At 41.6% G+C, this 19,654-nt stretch overlaps 1 protein-coding gene across 4 annotated transcripts in view; it reads right to left on the bottom strand.

The window, feature by feature from the left end:
- NAP1L1 (nucleosome assembly protein 1 like 1) overlaps positions 1-18,452 on the bottom strand; it is a 38,934-nt gene extending 20,482 nt beyond the window's left edge. Inside the window, exons 1-4 of one of the 4 annotated variants that reach the window (XM_061639707.1) lie at positions 18,289-18,452; positions 9,014-9,052; positions 6,137-6,225; positions 5,374-5,476 (exon numbers count right to left, since the gene is read on the bottom strand). In XM_061639707.1, coding sequence (XP_061495691.1) covers positions 5,374-5,476; positions 6,137-6,225; positions 9,014-9,030 — 209 coding nt within the window. In that variant the 5' untranslated portion in view covers positions 9,031-9,052; positions 18,289-18,452. Of the gene's footprint in view, positions 1-5,373; positions 5,477-6,136; positions 6,226-9,013; positions 9,053-17,817; positions 17,867-18,288 lie in introns of those variants that run through there. The other 3 variants (XM_061639706.1, XM_061639705.1, XM_061639708.1) reach the window with 3 other exon arrangements.
- Between the last annotated feature and the right edge of the window lie 1,202 nt (positions 18,453-19,654).

The following is a 19,654-nucleotide window of genomic DNA, read 5'->3' as shown; positions in this document are numbered from 1 at the left end:
ATTAGGATTCTCAATCAGTGACTCATGGCCACAAAGGGAACGTTACAGGATGGATTTAGGGCAGGGGTAGTCTCCAGATGTTGTTGGACTTCAACTCTCATAAATACTAAGTAGCATAGCTGAAGGCACAATGTTTGCTACCTTTAGTTTAGGGGTCAAAAGAAAAACATTTTATACCTTTAAAGAATATTTCCAGTAACAACAGAAGCTGACTTTATCCATAATTTTTCAGTGAAACACTTGTTCTTGTTTGTCTTTAGTTAAAACGTTCTTTATATTGGGATGAAATGAAGAAACGCAGAGCAACAAATCATTCTACATAGAATGTTTCATTGCTTTGTTCATATTGCACACCCATCAACAAGAACCTACGCTTGCATGTGTAAGCTGTGACAAATGGAGTTTCAGTCATAAGTTGCACCCTTTGGATGGTTCAAAGACAAGTCCTTTGATGGAAATAGACTCTGAAGAACCTTCTTCCTACTAAGCATATAGACAGTTGTTATTACTCAAATTTCTTAAGAAGGATGAATAAGGGTAGAGAATACATTTGTTGAAGAATTTCCCTGTTCGTGGATGACCTCTAGGGCTTTCATCAGCTACTACAGGAATCACTGGAACAATTTAACAGTAAGCATGGTGCCCACACATTAGGGTATGGAATTACACTGCTTGCATAAAAAAGTACTGGTCAAGAAAACTGATAAATCTATTTAAATAAAAAATATATTAGGATGCAATTATTCATAAACCAACAATTTAGCTTAGAGTACTAGCACTCTGTTCATGCATTCCCACCATGATTCCAATTACATGTAGGGGGATGTGGAGGGGTGGTCCCTGGCCCCCTTTCATGTCACTTGCCAATGACTTAGTCAAACACTGTTGCAGCAGAGACATTTCACAGTTCTAAGTCGCACAAGGAGCCTACAGAAGGTTCCTCACTGCAAAAAGTTCAATTCCACAACGTGGTGGGCTATGGAAGCACCCTCCTGCTGTCCCCTCTCACTTGACTGGAATTGTGTACAAACATAAATTCTTGAATAGGGCTCATGTTTTGAAGCCTTAAACAATCTTTTTAAGTCCAGAGGGGGGTCACCACTTAAAAAGGATGAGAAATACTGCTTTTATAACAGTGCAAACTGCTTAATTTAAAAGGGTTGTATCCAACTAAGTTCTACTCAGTAGACCCACTGAAATTAATGAACCTAAGTCCATTAATTTTAATGGGTCTAGTCTGAAAATGACTAGTACTCAACACAACTCTTAATGTCAATTTTAATCAGGTTTGCTCACTTGTATGAAATTGTCATTTTACCATGAACAAATAGTTAGTTTCCTGAACTTCCATATAAGATTTGGCCATCACAAAATGCTAAGTAAAGATAAGCAAGACAACTAAAATATTTAATACTGCTGGTGCCACATGCATGTGTTACATTTACAGATTAACAAAAACGGTATATACAAAGTCAACAAAATCTGCACTTCTTCAAAGCAGCCATGTCAAACTTCAGTTGAGCCCATACCACAGAATACAAAAATAAGGGTTTCCTCAAAATTAAGTATATGCATTCAAGTAGAATAGTTCAGAATTACTGTCAGGATATTTATTCAAGCAAAACCTACTCCCCCTACCCAGCAGTATCCATGTATTCAAGCAGCATTAAAGTAGACTCGGGGGAAGGTTGATTCCCTGTCTTCTACAGGAATTCATTCTCTCTCTCCACAGGTTTCCCATCTAGTTAGTGGAAGACTGGGTTGAAGTATTTGTGTCTACTGTTGGACAAACTGGATAAATTAGGGATTTTGCTGGTATACCACCAACCTCACTGCTCAGCCTTTTCCACCCTGCCTGAGGTATTCTCACTTGTGATGTTGAGAATCAAGACTATCAGTTCTGGGGGATTTCAACATCCATGCCAATGCTCCCAGTTGTAGAACAAGTCTCCTAACATGTTATTGGTTAGTTGCATGTAGCTGGCCACACTCTGAATTTTGTCTTTTCAGCTGGACAAGAAGGCATGTGTAACACCTTTTCCCTGTCATGGTTAGATGAACTCTTCATGAGATTTAGATTGTCAGCCTTCTCTCCCCTCCGCAGAGATGGGAGGCCTATCAAAATGATCTGCCCACAGAGACTGAGGAATCTACTTGGCTTTAGGCATTCTTGGATGAGATTAATTTTCTAGACAGGCTTTCTCTGTGATAGACCCTCATCTCCAAAGGCAAGTCTGACACCAACTTTACTATCATTCTGGCACCAGGTAATTTTTTTAAAAATTTTCCTGGGCATACAGGCAGCTTAAGTAACTTTGTTACAGTTACTCATACTTATTTGCATTTTTTTTTTTACAACTGTAAGTCGCTTTGAGACATTTTATGTAGTAAGTGACAAATAAATATAACTAATCATCATCCGGACTTGAGTGTGTTTTCAGCATTGTTATTTATTGATACTGTGTATTGTTTAGTATGTTTTTATTATATTTTATTGTATATTACATACTAAAGTTTGAGATTTTAGTATAAAGAGACATGTAATAATAAATCAAATGTTTGGGAAATAGAAGTTTATATTTCATGTATCTCTGAATGCCCTTGCATGAGCTCGCCCCTCCACCCAAGCCATCACAGGATCCTTTCCATGTCATTTAAGAGCTACTAGCCCCTTAAGGCAGAAGAACCAAATATATACATACACACTAGTGTGGCGCACTGTCCTTCTCTTGGTACCTATAGGCTTTAAACCAGTGGTAGCAATCCAGCTCATAGACCTAATTAGGCCTGACTTGTAGACATAAATTGGCTTGCAAGGTTGTATCCTCAAACCATGCCTACCTGCTCCACACCCACCATCATTAAAGAGAGACCTTATAAGCACCAACAGCAAGCCCCTTTGAAGCTGCCATTTGCAAATGCAGTTTGGATTTAGTTGCGCCTCCAAAGTGATATATGTTCTCTGCAGACAGGTTTGCCAATTTGCAAAGGAAAAATGTCCATTGGCAGGCAGTTTGAAGCCAAACCCTGCTTGCAAAGAGACAAAATAGAGCTCACAGTCAGAGCCAATCAGCTGATCAATCCGAGCAAGCCCCTTTGAAGTCACCTGATGTCATAATGACATCAGGTGATTGACAGGTGGGCACACCGCTTGTCACATGTGTCCCTACTTTAAACTGTGATGGTAACTGAAGAGCAGTTGTGCCAGCCCAGAGGCAGCCAACGTAGTGCTCTCACATGTTTTGGACTACAACTTCCATCAGTCCCTGCCGGCATTGTAGTTCAAAAAAATCTGGAGGGCAATACCAGCCAGGAGACAGTGACTGAAATTACATAGCTGAGAAGGATTTCTTTAGCCTGATACAACTGTATTTCAGTATAAGCTGTGTTTCAAATTAAAGATTGACAAAGAAGTAAAACAGGTGAAGACAGACAAATTATAGAAATGAATTGTAGGTAACTGATAGAGATGAAATTCCTTAAATGCTGTATCTAGGAATTATTAGATGTCTAGCTTATAAACTAGCTTTGCAGGAGGGCAGGAAAGTGGCTTCTCTGGAACCAATGAAGCCAAGAAATACCTTGCACAGTAGTCCAAAACTGCCCTTCTAGTTCATATTCAGAAGATATCAATTAAGAGGTGCAAAGGACAGCTACAAAATGTTTTATGATCAAGCAAGCATGCAAGCATTAGACAAAGCTCAAAAACATTACTCCTGTTAAATTAAATTGCTTCAAAGCTTCAGTTGACATGCTATGTAAGCCTTAGGGATGAGCTACTGTACTTGAACTGATGAAGAGCTGGCTTTTTGACAGCTCTCTCCAAAAGGTATAGTATCTCAGTGAAAGCACATCATGAAACTCAGTAAGGACTTACTGATCTTGGATCAAGGACCTTGCAGATTAGCAGAGATTACTTAAATGCGCTACAAGAAAAAAAGAAAGCAAATGCACAGCAGATCTAAGATCAATTGCGGTCAGCTATTAGAATATAATGGGGCAAACTACATCTTATTCACAAAACACATGTTAACAAATGTTCAATGGACTTTTTTATTCAGAAAAGCCACTTTGGCTATGATTTTTAGCCAAGCAAATGGGAATTAAGGGTGCTTGATCTTTTCCCTGCTTGGCACTTCTGCTCCAAACTTTCTCGCCAGTTGCTTCTTCCCTATAGGATTCCTATCTGTTTGCATAGATGTAAAAGGGTCTCCCATCTCTCCCCGAGCATATGTACTTCTCAGGCACAGAGACTTTAAGTTTATGGGGATTTTATGTCTTCCCCCAAAGTGAGAAACACTCTTTACAGTAGCTGTATTCAAATAGAACACTGTTTTTACAGTAACTTTCCACTTTTGGGATATGTCTGAAGAACATGGCATTTGAAAATGCATTTCCTACATCCCACCTAAAAGCAATATATTCTAACTAGTATCTATCAGCCCAATCCTGCAGACCAGAAAAAGGTACAGCATGATTGTCATGAAACCCTTCTCCAAATTTCTTACTTTCAACTCAGACTAGTGTTCCATTAATCAACATGCTAGTGATGCAGATCGCTCCCAGCTCAGCCATGAGGATTGTTACCAGTGTACAAAAATTTCAGTCAAGAGCACTGGCTACCAACTAAAAACCTGTGGCTCTGCAGTGGCTGGAAAGCAGTGGCACTGCTGCTCTGGAACAACATTCAGCTCTATACCTGAAGCATCAAAGGCTACATGGAGTATGGACTTTCAGCAGTATTGTCTATTAGTTTCAATCTTCATTCCACACTTATAGAATTCATACCAAGAAAATTATCATTTTATGAAAGTGGGTTTCTCCAAGAGTATGTGTAACCGATGATAAATCAAAAGTCAAGCAAGAGGCAGTATTGGGAACCCACATCTGCTGTGTAAAATTCCAAGAATAATAAGGAAATAAACTAAAAAAACTAAAAACTAAAAATAAGAAAATGAACTTTGTATATGTTTCAAAAACTAAAGATATGTATAATGTTCGAACATCCAACCAAATAGCTAGAACCTAGACTTAACACCAACCGACCACATTCTGATCTTCAACACTAACGGTCCAATCATAGCCATGCCCCACTGAGTTCAATTAGGCTTATTCTCAAGCAAGTATATAGGGAATGCAGCCTTAATTACTTCGTTTTCTGAAGCATCAGTCAGTATTGCTTCTCTGAAGCAGATTGCCTTGTTCCAATTTTATACTCCCATCTGATATCACTATTTTAAACTTGTAGATCATACTTTTGTAACTTAATGTTGCAGAACAATGACTATTTGACATAATGCAAACAATTTCATGTATTAAAGAAACAAGAAAGAGCAAAGAGACCATAATATAGTTAGTGGCAGAACAGTCTACCTTTCTATATATCCTGTAGGTGTTCCAACCAGACCATCAAGTCTTTCCTGAAGAGCTGCAAGAATTTGAGGATTCTGCATCATTTGTACAGTCAGCTGACGTGCTTAACAAAACAAAAGACAAGAAGTTTTAAAAAACACTATACTAGCCAATTATGAAATTATTTTAGCCCAATCTTTGCCATTCACATTTTACCAAAAGATAAAACATGAAATGTTAGCATTTTGCATCATGTGTCTAGAAGTCGAGCATCAAAAGAAACCTACCTCAACATATCTAATATCATAGCAGCATGACAACATGGTAAGTAGACATTTAAAAAACTGATAATCAAAAGAGGCAGCAGAGTTAACAAGGCTACATAAAATCTAACACACAGCTCCCAGTCACAAAATTAATTTTATATCAATTGAAAAGTGTTAAATGTTTGTTTTTAAGGCAGCAATCCTATGCACACTTTTGAACACAGCAATACTTACTTCCAAATAAACATGCTTAGGATCATGCTGTAAATCAACTTAATCCCAGCAAGATTACAAAGATGATGGACACAAGATCACACCAGTATTTAATAAGTGGACAACGTTGCCTTAAATGTTCAAGGCAAACATTGCACAGATCAATTTTTTTCCTTTGAATGGCAAGAAATGATGAAAATGAATATTTCACCAGCAGCTTTCAGACTGAACGGAGAAAATCACTTCTTGCATTTACCTACAGAAGACAGCTTAATTATCTCTACCTCAGCTCACTTTTTCCTTACCTTTACTGTTAGCATCCTCTCCAGTTTCTTCTTCTTCTACTTCTTCAACATCTTCCATGTCTTGCTGGTCAAGCTCAGCTTGTTCTTTGCTGTTAAAATCCAAGTCAAACCAGGAGTCTCAATCTCTTTAACCAAATAATTTTAATATGCAAGTTATCTAGTAAGTTACCACTTTGGATAGGATCTAGCACACTCAAGTTCAGAAAATGCCCAGAAGTTAGTCTTTGAAATCATTTCCCTAACCCTATGGTGCACTGTTGGCATTAACTTGCACTGGGCATGACAGATGTAGCCACTGATCTCTTCTCATCCCTTGTATCTTACTTTCCCTCCAGTTGCTGATTAAACAGCAAGCCCTATCACTAGCAGGAGAAATGCACACTTGCTCTACTGTTATACAGGGAACCTTGGGATAATTGGCAATTTACATTATGTTAGCTGCAGTGTAAAGCAGATAGTTTGTGTAATTTTTTGCAAAAAAAGTCTAGTTAAGAAATGAAAAAAGTATTTTCAGGTATCATTTACACCAAGTAACAGGAATCTATCACAGGCAGTAGGAAGGAGGTAACTTTTCAGACTCTTTGGCATCAGCACAACTGTACACTATTAAGGGTCACGTAACAAGAATTCATGTTATAATGCCACATTAATACTTCTGGACTGACAGCCACAACACAGCTTAACTGGTTGGCAAGAGAGCAACATGATTATCAGAATCTGACTTCTCCAACTTGACAGTTTGATTTTTACTTTTATGAGAGAAAAATAAGAGGAAAATTTGTATTCACAACTTGTAATCCATGTTCTACTTCCAACGTACTTAAACTCGACTAAAATATCTTCCTTTAAATAAATGTTTCTATGCACATTTTTCCCAGCTGTGTGCTACCTTGTATTTAGCACCAAAAGCAATTGTAACTGACAGTTTTAGGAAGAGATAACACAACATGGTCTTTATAATTTGGCATTATTGACCAAACAGAACAGAAAAGAGAGATTCAAACATAACATTGCTGGCTTTAGGCATCTTAAACATCCCAAATGTGCACTAGAATGGGAGTCTTGACACCTTGTCCTCACTGTGACAGGACTCAAGGTATACAATGATATGCATGACTACTGGGTAAGCCACAAGCCTGCATGTTAACACCTCATTTATTCACATCAAAAAATGACCAGACTTTTTCTGCCCCCAATGCTCCTGGGTGCAAGCAGGGCTAGCACTAGCCTGCTGCAGGCTCTCAGGCACCAGGCAACTGTGGCCCCTCTTCCCCTTATGTGCAGGCGGGCACACCTGTGTGGACACAAACACACTTAAATATGGCCAGTTATGACACCTCACGTCAGTGGGCATGCCTGCCATCACAAGAATGTACGTTGATGTGTGAGGTGAAGTAACCAGGTGTATTTAAGCACCTGCCGGCTATGCGCATGTGCAGGAGTGATGTTGGCTGGGACAGCGGAGCTGCTGCTCCACAATCCATGCCACCATCCAGCTGCAAGTGCCCTTGGCCAGCTGCAGGGGCCTGCACCTGACCTGGCCACCCGCTGGTGAAGAGGCCTAGGTCCAAGTATGTGGCTTATATTTATTGCCAGCCTTTTAAGGAACCAGGACTCATACGTACATTAAACTACTATTAAACAACCTAACCAGCAAGATATAACCCTAAATAAAATTAATATGAATATACACACACTGTTCAAGCATGCTATAACATTTCATATTGTTTGCACCAGGAAAAGCACCAAGTTATTTGGAGAAATGTAGAATTAAACTAATTAAATTAATTAAATTTATTAGTCGCCCATCTGGCTGGTTCTCCAGCCACTCTGGGCGACGCACAACATAAAACATACAATTCACATTAAAACCTTAAAATTTCAACAATAACACTGAAACCTAACCCACCTCAAAGGCCTGCCTGAACAGCCAGGTTTTCAAGGTCCGACGGAAAACAAGTCCATCTTGTAAATATTTCATTTTAAAAGGCTAATGATAAATGCCATGTCAATTTTTATGTCCAAAAATGAAGGCACATTTTTTCCTATTTTAAATAATGTTGTCATTCTAAGCAAGCTGATTTGACACTAACTGAAGCCAGTGTTAGTAGTATTAAATTAAATAACATGGATTAATTTTGGATGACCTATAAAAACCATACACAAAGCTCCTGCTCAAGGTTACAGCACTAGAGGTTTCTGTTAATTGTGTGTTCTCAATTAAACATCAGTTTTGCACCAAGCCACCCTGAATTTTGTAGCCTGCATAAATTAGGTAAAATTAAGTTAACTGACTTATTTTGCAAAAATTGTTCGGCACCTGTTAGTCATCCGAAGCAAACTAGACTGGAGACTGACACCTTGGTATGATCACTGTAAATACTGCCCCATCATGATATTCCAACTGGATTTTAAAAAGGCCCTGTTCAGATACTTGTGAGCTTGCTCTGCTATTCACATTATGGAGGAGCAAACACATGTTATTCCACCAAAAGTATATACAGTAACATCGTAATGCAGGTGCTCCACAGACAGCCCGTACGTGCAAACCTAATGCACAATTTTTGAGTGAGAAGAACTGTGCAGATCAGGTAGCCATATGTATTGCTCATGTTGCATCATGTACATGGTTGAGAGAAGAAATATGCATTTGTTCCTCCAGCACTTGAGACTGCTACTGCTTGGATAAATATCCGAACCAAATCTAGGATTCCACAGATACTGCCTACCAACTTACAAGGATATCTTTACAACTCTATGACCTAAAAAGGTTACTTTCTACTAACTATATATGGCTTTGTGAGGACGAATACAAATAGGGATTTCACATCACTTTTAAAAGATAAATTCACATTAGCCAAAATGAAACGTGCTTACTTGTCAATGTCTGCCATTTTTCCAGACCTCAAGAAACCTCTAGGAAAGAACAGAAAGCATTATTTTATATTTAATTGTAGCTTAAGCAATAAAATAATTATGCCACAACCAAGACTGCACCCTTTTATAATGCATATGGGAGACAGGCATGCAACTGCAGCAGTTTTGCCAGTCAACCCATATTCTTACAATGCAGTCCAATGCACCTGTACTCCATCCCAAAAATTGGACACAAAACATTTAAGGATTGCTTCATTTGCAAGCACACTAAATTACAGGAATTTGTCAGTCCAGACACTACTATTTAAGACCAAGTTTTCCATTGCAGCCATCAGATGGGGGGCCACTTAAAAGACGTTTTGCATGAAAGTCTCTCTAACCCACCATGGTAGGGATCAGGCCCCAGCTAGGGCACCCAATCACTCACCTTCCCCAAGCCACAGCACTCCAGAGGGATTCCAGGGAGGATCCCTGGGTGGTTCCCGCTTGCAGGAGAGTTGTGGCCTCTGGTACCCCGCTTCCCTCCGATAAGGAGGAAGGAGAGCTATTCGCAGGTGGGGAGAAGGAAAAGGAGAGGGGTTCCCTAGATTGTTCACAGAGCCTGACTTTAAGACCAGTCTGCAAGGCCTGAAAGAGAATAGCAATCTCAGCCACAAAGGAGATGGGCCAGGCAACAGAGACAGACAGCGCCTCCATTGTTTTTCAAAGTGCAAGTCCAGCAGTAGAGCCTTTTCCTTTCCCACTGATTTTAAGGATAAAATATTGGGTGAGTGGCAGAAGCCAGGAACCGTGAGGACCTCAAGCTCCCTCATGAGGTGCTGGTACCCCTTTGAAAAGAGATTGAGTTTTGTGGAGAGTTCCCTTGGTGGACACCCCAGAGGCTTCTCTGGCCCATGGATCTCTGATGGAACAGGACGGGGTGGATTTTCAGATAAGAGAGCAGAGGCCATGCTGCACAGGGCACATGAGGCTTCAGCACTATCCATTAAGGCATCCTCTACAGCTTCATCCATGGCCAGAGTCACCTTGTGGGCTTAGGATTTGTTAAAGGAAGTCTCTAAGAGGGCCACTGATGTTCACCAGGGACTATATAAATTGGCAAAGGCATCTGACTACATGGCTGACACATAAACAGACACATTAAAATTCTCAACCAGAGCCATAGCAGTGGATGTGGCACTGTGCAGGCAGCTATGGCTGAAGTACTGGCAGGCTGATGTTAAGCCCAAATCCAGATTCACCAGCGATCACTTCAAAGGGGGCAGATTGACTGGACAGGCTCTGGAAGATATCCTGGTGGAAACGAAGAACAAGACAAGACCATTGCCTCAAAGCTCTAGGAAAGAGGACAGCAAAACTGGCAAGGACAGCCTCTCTTTTGATTCTTCAGAGGACATTACACCCCTACAGATAGCAGTAGAGCAAGGCCAGAGCTTCTTGTGCCAGACTCAGTGAACCCCACCCTACCTTCCCTATGGCGCCAACATTCCCAACAGCAGTCCCACGCCTGTTGAGGGTGCCATCCAGGGGGGTTACTTCAGCTGTTTGCCTCACACTGGAAAGATACCACTAGGGATCAGTGGATATTGCTCACCATCAGGGAAAGCTACATGTTGGGAGTTCAACAGAATTTCTCCCACCCACTTTGTAGCTTCCCCCAGGTCCCAGAAGATTCAAAAACACCAGCTGATGTTACAGGCCACAGGACACCTACTGGAAATCAGGGTGACAGAACAGGTCCCATCTTCTCAGATCAGTTTAGGCCACTACTCAATCATGTTCATCATCCCAAAAAAATTAGGGGATTGATGTGCTGTAAACCGATTCATCCCCAGCACCAACAGTCCTCGCACTTTGCATATCAGGGCAGACGATATCAATTCAGGGCCTTAACATTTGGCCTCACTTCAGCACCCAGGGTTTTCACAAAGGTACTGGTAGCACTAGTAGCCCATCTGAGAATACAGACCATGGGGGGAGGGGAGGTTCTATGAAACTTGATGCTACCACTTACAGATTGGAGATGCCAAGTAGTCACCTGGCCTGAGGGCTTCACTTTTTACTGCACAGGAAAAACATTTGTATATTTTCCCAGATCCGAACAGCGTGCTTTGAAAGATTCCCTTACCACCTGCCATTTATGATATTTACATCTTCAGATATTCATGTCTACCATTTGTTAAAACTGAAATCCTCATCAAGAGGTAGAAGTTTAAGACTATACAGAAGAGGCATTCCTCTTTATTTTTCATGCATTCATAAAGTCACAAGTACTTTTCTCAACATGTGTCACATGGAAAAAGTCAAATGTGATCTATCTGTATGAATACTATGCTGCAGGATTCCTGTGGCTGGGCTGGCTAGAGAAAAACTTATTGTTATAGAAAATGCTGCTGGCAACCTCCATGCACCACATGACACAGTGATATTTTCTTATAGGCTCTTGGGCCAGTGTGTGGCCAAAGGTAGGCTGGGGCTGCTCATGTGTAACTATTTGTGAATCAGCCCTTGAACTGATGAATCACTGATTTTTCCCACTATTTTCTTTCTGGAATTGTCTCCGTTAGTTTATTTATGGAATCTGGGTGATCTTAATGTGGGTTATAATTTAGTTGCATTTTTCTCTTCAATCTTCTGGAGAAGTAGCTGATCCGCAAGCCAAGCCACCGCTTGCATCTTAAACAGGAGTAACAAAGGCCATTAGTACTTCACCTGGGTCCCTTTGGAGCACAGGAAAAAAATTTCTTACAGTCAAAGCTGTATGTAGAAAGGACAACACTGGCATGATAGAGGACATCAATAGTGCATGAGTCCTCACTGCTGGATTAAGGATCATGAAAGGATAGCATCCCACAGATGTGTTGTAACCAGCAACTGCCATTTTATTTTTAAAAGAGAGTATGTAGGGATAAAAGAGGTGTGAACAGGAAAAGAGGGCAGATTTATATAGTTGGTAAAACTGAGCTTTGTATGCTGGAAGTTAAAGGCATGCACCAGATAGGAAAGGGCTGAAGACTACTGAAAGTGCTCATTTATTCTTGACAAATTTAAGTATGTATTCACCAAGATAATGGGCTGTTTTACAGATCATTGACATTACCAACTTTTCTACAGCAGCCTTCAATAAATGACCCTACCTCCCACCAAAAACCCTAACATCCAGGAACCTTCAAAACCTACACTTTTTCTGTCATTCGTTCTTTCTGCACTGCAGAGCAAGTCATTTAATCTCTCATTGGAATTCTCTATCAGAACTCTCTATTTTCACCTCAGCACTAGGAAGTAACAGCAAGTGATATTCAACAGACCTTCATCCAAGATTCTAGAACAGCTCTGTGCCTTGCCAAAGTTGTCAGCACCAAGTAACAAGACATGCTGACAATGCCAGGGCTCACACTCTGAAGTATTGCTTGCTAGTGTCATCAGGCTTCATCAAGATTATCAGGACAGCTGCTCATAAAAGCCAGTCCCGCAGTTCAAACTCTCATTTCTTAAGCACAATTAAGCACTTAGAAGACAAGTAAAATACTGATATGGGGGGAAAGTTACCTAAGTCTATATTAATGGAAGTATGAATGAAGACAAATGTAATGCAGTGGCAGCAGGTTCTCAGCCAAAAGAACAGCCCAGTTCATCCTGGCCTCTGAACTGAAGTGACAAATATGAACACTAGCTAACAAAATGCTAGCTTAGACATGAGCTCTGCCACTTTGTACATATTTCTTGCATGCATGCTGACTGTTTAATTTTTTTTATGATCATGACATGTTTTTAAAAGGTCAAAACTGCACTAAAGCAAAAAAAGGGCACTGAGAGGGAGTAAAATCATAGGTATCAGTCATTCTGCACTGTGCCCAAGTCTGCAAAGATTTGGGGTGAGGAGAGACATAACAATGACTTTCCCCTCACAACAGCAGAGTTGTCTTGAAAGCGTGCTCACTGCACTCAGCGGAACTGCATCTTTCCTCTTTGAAGCTGAATTCTTGGGCAGTTGGAGAAGGGGAGATCAAAGTTCCAATGTTATGGGTGGTTGGCCTTCTATAAAATTGTTCCTTTCTATTCCTTAGAAAGCAGTCTGCAGGAGTTGAACTATTCCAAATAAAATTCAAACAATATGATTCAGACCTTACCATTTCTATGTTAGTTATCCTTTTCTACCAAGTTAAAGCTAACAACCATGCTGCCCTATCCTTAGCTCTAAAGCTTAAAAATCAGAACCAACTGTAGTTGAGCATTTTCTTGTGCAGAGAGAGACAGAAAAACTATTTTTCTAAGGTTTTCAGTCCAGAAGCGTTAGAAATAAAAATGAAGCTGAATGTAAAGTTGGCCACGTGTCTGTCTGCCTGGCTGTAGAGAATCATCAAATCCAAAGTTGCTCAAAAGTCTGCTAATGCAGTTTGCAACTCTGAAATATGTCAGTTGGTTATCAAGGTAGTAATTATAAACCACACACTATAAAATACTAAGTCATACATGGCTTTGCCAGTTTCTAACATATGTGAATATGTAGTACTGATCATTGTAACTGGCAAAATCCCTAAAGAAATTAGTCTATCTACGCTATTCATATGTATTTTTTCTTTTTTATAAGTAAACATGAGGGCTGTGCTCTGTATTCGGCTGAGGTCCAAGCCCTAAGCCAAATTGGGCCTCTTTGGAGGCTTTCAGGCCTCTGCCAAGTCAGGTTCAGATAGCCTCAGATTGCTGCGGGTTGGGTATGGCGGCCCAGAGTGATGCAGGGTTATCAGGTGGGCTAGGTTTTATCATCATTGTTTGCAATTTTTAATGTCTAATGTATTTATATGTTTTATTTTGTACGTCGCCCAGAGTGGCTGGATAACCACCCAGATGGGTGACAAATAAATTTAATAAATAAATAATAAATAAATAAAATCAGGGTGCAGAGAGTGGGTGAGTGACAACATCCAATACCAGGCGCTGGCCTCTGGAGGGAGGAGGCCGCTGAGTAACTGCCAGAGAGCCCACTAATCAATACCAACCCCTTACATGGCTCTTCGACAGTCTACTACAATGATGTCCTCCCTTCAAAGCTGGCACATGAAGGAAAAAGCTGGTATTGGGCAGGCCTACGCGTAAGACCTAGCCTTGATTCCGCCCTGGTCTGGCTTTTGTGGGAGCACCCGAGATAACTACCGATCCTGCAAGACCAAGCACAGGCAGGAGAAGGAATTTCCCTCCCATTGCTCAACGGACTGCACACCACCCCACAAATGTGCCCCGCTTGGGACACAAAGAGGTTCTTACATGGTGCTGGTTGCACCTACCTGCTCTCAGCCTTGCATGTGGTGCAAGGAAGCAAAAAAAGGAGTGTTACAGAAACAAAACACAAGATGAACATACTCCACAATTCTTTCTAAGAGACAGGATTTACAAAAGAGTAAAGGCAGTGTGAGTTTGCTACATTTTAAGACTTTACCATCCTTCCCCCACAAGCACTGCTATTGGAGAGCTGGGTCAGATTCTAGCCCTAGACTGGAAGCTACAGCTCTCAATGAGCAAAGTCAAGCTCTCTTCTTCCCCCCTCCCTGGGTGTTCTCCTTATAAGGTGCTGTAATTAATAACTGCAACACTTTGGAGACAGTCTGCGAAAAAAAGAGAGTATTTTGAGCTCTGCATCAGCACAAATCACTATAAATCAATTCAAGTCCACCCAACTTGCTCTGCAGCAATTTGTAGCTGCCTCAACCCAATTTAGATTCAGCACAAATAGTAGAAATCGCCCCAATTCACGATTTGGACAAACACCCCTAGCTGAGACTGATGGAAGTTGTAGTCCATAATATCTGGAGGGCACTATGCTTGCTCCCCCTCTTAAGAACTATTCCTAAGGGTTTCCAAACTGAACAAGGGACTGCTGCCAATCTTTGAGAAGTAACAAAGAATCCTCAAGAACAAAATGGATGGAGACCTCTCAGATCCAATCAATCCATATTATGCGGTCCCCTCAGATGTTCTAACAGACATTTCAATGTAAAGGGGGATATTCTCTTCTCTGGAACAGGACAAATGGCAAATATATGAGCAGCAGCAACTAGTTATTCTACTCTAAATTTTCACACAGTATATTTCCTTCTTAATATTTAGGTGAATTTAGTCTGAAAGACAAAGGCATTCCAGTGCCTCCTTACTCATTTTCCAAGAATTTTCCCAACTTTAGTCACGGCTCACATAATCCCTACTGCAGCACAAAAATGGAGTTCCTGCCAATGAAACCAGTAGGGAAGAATCAAGTCATAAGGAAAATAATTTTATACTTAATTAACTATGACAACAAACTCAAGTATCAAATAGACTGACTGGTAAATTGACAGAAAAAGCTGTGACACTGTACTATGCTACTAGTATGCTAAGCAGCCCAAGCAGAATTGCATAGACAACTGCCTCCAAAATTTTAGAAGAATTATATACACCAAGGTGACTAACATTTTCCTAGGAGTCAAGCTATACTTTAGCATGTACTGGTACAAATTTCTATAATATTTAAGATATGTACAAAATTGTTACTAAAAAGAAGTCAATTTATAATTAACCTTCACTTATAAAGAGAGTCCAAGTAAGCCCTTTGGAAGTTAAGCCTGAAGCTACAGGAACACCCCAAGGGTCAGCCTTCAATTCTAGTCATTATTTTAACTGAAAATCTGTAAATAACATCTGTTTTATACCCTTTCAAGACTTAAAGGATATGGTAGCAGAGTAAAGCTGCAATTCTATGCACTTACTTGGAAGCAAGTCCCACTGAGTTCAACAGGGCTTACTCCTAGTTAAGTGTGTAAAGAAATGAAGCTTTAAACTTCCAGCAAACATGCGCAAGATGAGACTGTTAGAAGCAACACTGATTAAATTGTGTCTTTATTATTCAGAATATTTTTATCACTGCCTGCCATTCATATAGTGAAAAGCACTGGGAACAAAGTGCTTTACAGTTCTGCACATCCCCCTTCAAACACCTTAACGCCTCTCCCGCTACGAACCTACCCGTGCACTTCGTTCGACATCTAAGGCCCTCCTCTGAGTACCGACTCATCGAGAAGCTCGGAGGGTAGTGACAAGATCCAGGGCCTTTTTGGTGGTGGCCCCCGAATTGTGGAATAGTCTCCCCAAGGAGGTACGCCTGGCGCCTACGTTGTTATCCTTTCGGCGCCAGGCTAAAACCTTTCTATTCTCCCAGGCATTTTAATTCATGTTAAAGTATTTTAATGTTTTAATGGTTTACTGATCTTAATATTATATTATTGTTATTATGTATCTGTATTTTTATATTTCGTGATTTTTGTTGATTTATTGTATTATCTTATGTTGTACACCGCCTAGGGAGCCGTTGGTTATGGGCGGTTTATAAATGAAATTAAACTGAACTAAACTAAACTAACATTATTCCCATTTTACAGAAGAGTAACAAGCAGAGCATGACTCACTTGAAGCGACTAACAAATCCACAGCATATTTTTACATTGAATATAATATACTGCAGCCAATTTTTTAACAGTTGCATTTAAGGCTGCAAAAATTGACATTAGTGTCAATACACAAACTTAAATATTAAGGCAACATACAACATGCATCCCACAACACCACTTTTGATGTGTAAAATCCCTCTTTGTAAAAATCTGCCATCCATTGTTCAGTGAAAGGATAAGATCATCAAAGGTAAATATGGACATTGAAACCCACTGTTTCAAACCATTTTGAAAGCCTGGTTTGTTTGGCATTTACAATTCCAGAGAATGAGGAAAACCCACCAGTTCCAGCTTATTATGCCAGTGTCTCTCAGGCCTTCTCAGGACCTACCTGACCATCTGCACTGTTGCTGAATGTTAAATAAAGCATACAGAATGCAACTATACCTTGAAGATCTTAATTCCACAAAAAGTTCATCCTCTTACCAGCATATTATTACTGAAGTCAATAGTCTTCTGCTGTCTTTTCAGACCCACGTTTAACCTAACCCGTAACATAGACTCTCTTAATATTTGACAGTCCCTCTCAGCCCATATCCAACACTTCAAGAACAAAAGGTGCCTGTGCTGCTAGTGAGACCCAACTGGGGTCATACACAACCCACGTGCAGTAATCAATCTACTAGTCAAAAATCAAGGCAGTAGACTCTACAGTACTTCATGACACAGCTTCATCCCTGCCCTAAACCACCTTGCCTCTGGCCAACCTCACCAACCACTCCGTCTCATATACAGTGTGGCAGCTGTAAGTTAATGTTACAAAAGCAACCAAGAGTCTTGTATTATCTTAAAAACTAATAAAGTTAATTTGGAATTATTTGAAGGTAGCACAACAAACCACTGAGACAAAAAGGGCAGGTATTTGTTACACTTACTGAAACTTCAAAAAGGGCAAGACACCTATTTTATTCTCAGCACCGCCAAAAGCAAAGCAAAACAAAACAAAAATACTGTACCCTGCTATTCGCCACCTCGCCTTTCAATCTCCAATAACATTAACAGCATACAAAATGCGGGAAATGGAGGCCAGCGATTGTTTATTACCTGGCGAGCACAGCCCTATTGGACTTCACGGGGACGGGAGAAGCCTTTTATCAAGAAGCATCAAGTCCTTCCAAAACTGATTTAGTCGGTCTCGCCTCTTAGACAAACAGAACAGTGTGAGAAGAGACTATAAACCTTCCCGCCACAACCTACAACCTCTAAGCCCTGCCCAAACACAGCGTCTGCCTCAGGTAGAACCCTCTACCACAGAGTGGGTCTTATTTCTTCTCTCTCCTTCTCCCAGCCCTCCCAACCCCCAAAATCTCGGCGAGACTTACTTACGTTTCAGCCTGACCGCTTTGCATCGCCTCTTCCCCAACACACCCGACGCTTATACGGAGACAGGCGGAAGGGGAGGCAGAGGCCGCCCAAACCCATCTCGTTCCCACGTGCTTGTTTGCGCTTCAGCTAATCAGACTAGGCCAGGCCACGGCGGGCCGCCTGACCACTGTCTCACCCCAGGAGAAAAATAACGTGGGCGGGAGTGATCCTTCTCCACACGCTTATTCCCTCGCCCTCCCCCCGTCCCCTTCCCTTCCCTCCCCTCCCCTCCCCTCCGAACGACCACAGCCAGGATGGGGCACATTCCGCACAAACGACCACAGAAGGGCACCGCCTCTGTCCGCCCTCGCCCTCTCTTCTCCCCCCCCCAGAGAGCGAGATTCCTCAACTGCAGGACAAGGCAGAGCTCAACTACCAGACCCTTCCATTGTAACAGGCGGTCGCACCGTCCAGCCCACGCACCCCGATTACCTGCGTGAGGCCGGGTCTCGCAGTGACTCAGGAGCGAGGAAGAAACGCCGCGCGGCTGGCGGTAAAAAGACCCAAGCTCCCGCCGCTCGCGCTCATATAGAATTAACGTCACCACGTAACATCCCCCTCCTCCTCCCTTTCCCGCGCGCCCCTGTCTCCCGGCAACCCCGTGAGCGCGCCTGCCTTGGAACGGCGAGCTCGCAACCTAGTGACAAGCGACAGACTCTTTCTCTCTTGTCCGCCAATCAGCCCCGCCAAGCAAGTTCCACCCAACCACCGGCCCGCACGGGCAGGCCACGTGGTCCCGGGTTCCCTGGGTCAAACAACAGCGCGTGTGTGTGTGTAGGGAAAAGGAAGGAGGGAGGATGACAGCGCCGCGAGCCGAGACGAAGCAGCGGTTGGTCGGGAAGTGAGCTGGGAGCTTGAAGCGCGCCTTGGGTGGTGCTACCAGCACTACGTGACGGCCAAGCTGGCTAATCCTGGCTACAAACTGAGCAGCTCTTCAGCACATCCTGCCAGCGTTTCTGCGTGTTATATCCATCATGTATTCACTTATGCATATATGCAGCATATGTGTGGGAGACCACTTCCACTTCCAGCCTCCTTGCTGACCCATTTTTGCATTTACTTGGTCGGCACTGAAATTCTGAGTATTATTATTATTATATAGATCTCTGCCCTGAAGTTTCCAATCCGACACAGGGCAGGCAGTAGAGGAAAGGGGAGGCGATGGAGCCTGGGGTCGGATATGTGTTTATTTCAGCTGCGTGTATTCAAGGTTAATTTCAGTACAGGATAAAAATGATTTTTCAGGGTTCATGGAAAAATAGTTTTTGAGAGACAGTTCAAGGAAATAATGCAGGTGCTGTTCTGGATATCAGTTCTAGGCACAGGGGTTCTCAAGGGAGAACAAGTGAAATCATCTGTTAAAGCAGGAGATTTTTATTTATTTATTTAATTTAATTTATATACCGCCCTAAGCCCGAAGGCTCTCTGGGCGGTGTACAAAAAGATAAAAAACAAGCAATGTATAAATACAATAAATACAATAAATTCAGAAAACAAAACAAACAAACAATAAAAGAACCAAACAACATCCAAAATACAAATAATGATGAAAATGCTATTAAAACACACTTTAAAATGCCTGGGAGTATAAAAAGGTTTTCACCTGGCGCCGAAAAGATAGTAGCGTCGGCACCAGGCGCACCTCATCGGGCAGGCTGTTCCACAGTTCGGGGGCCACCACGGAAAAGGCCCTGGTTCTAGTCACCACCCTCTGAGCAGTTGAGGATGATGGAGGTGTATAAGCAAAGGTCATAGGACACTATTACATCACTGACACTTTTTAACATCTATATGAAAC

Source organism: Rhineura floridana, chromosome 8 (assembly GCF_030035675.1).
Source record: "Rhineura floridana isolate rRhiFlo1 chromosome 8, rRhiFlo1.hap2, whole genome shotgun sequence".
NCBI lineage: Eukaryota > Metazoa > Chordata > Lepidosauria > Squamata > Rhineuridae > Rhineura > Rhineura floridana.
The sequence above is the reverse complement of the archived record's forward strand: the minus strand, read 5'-3'. Positions and strand labels throughout refer to the sequence as shown.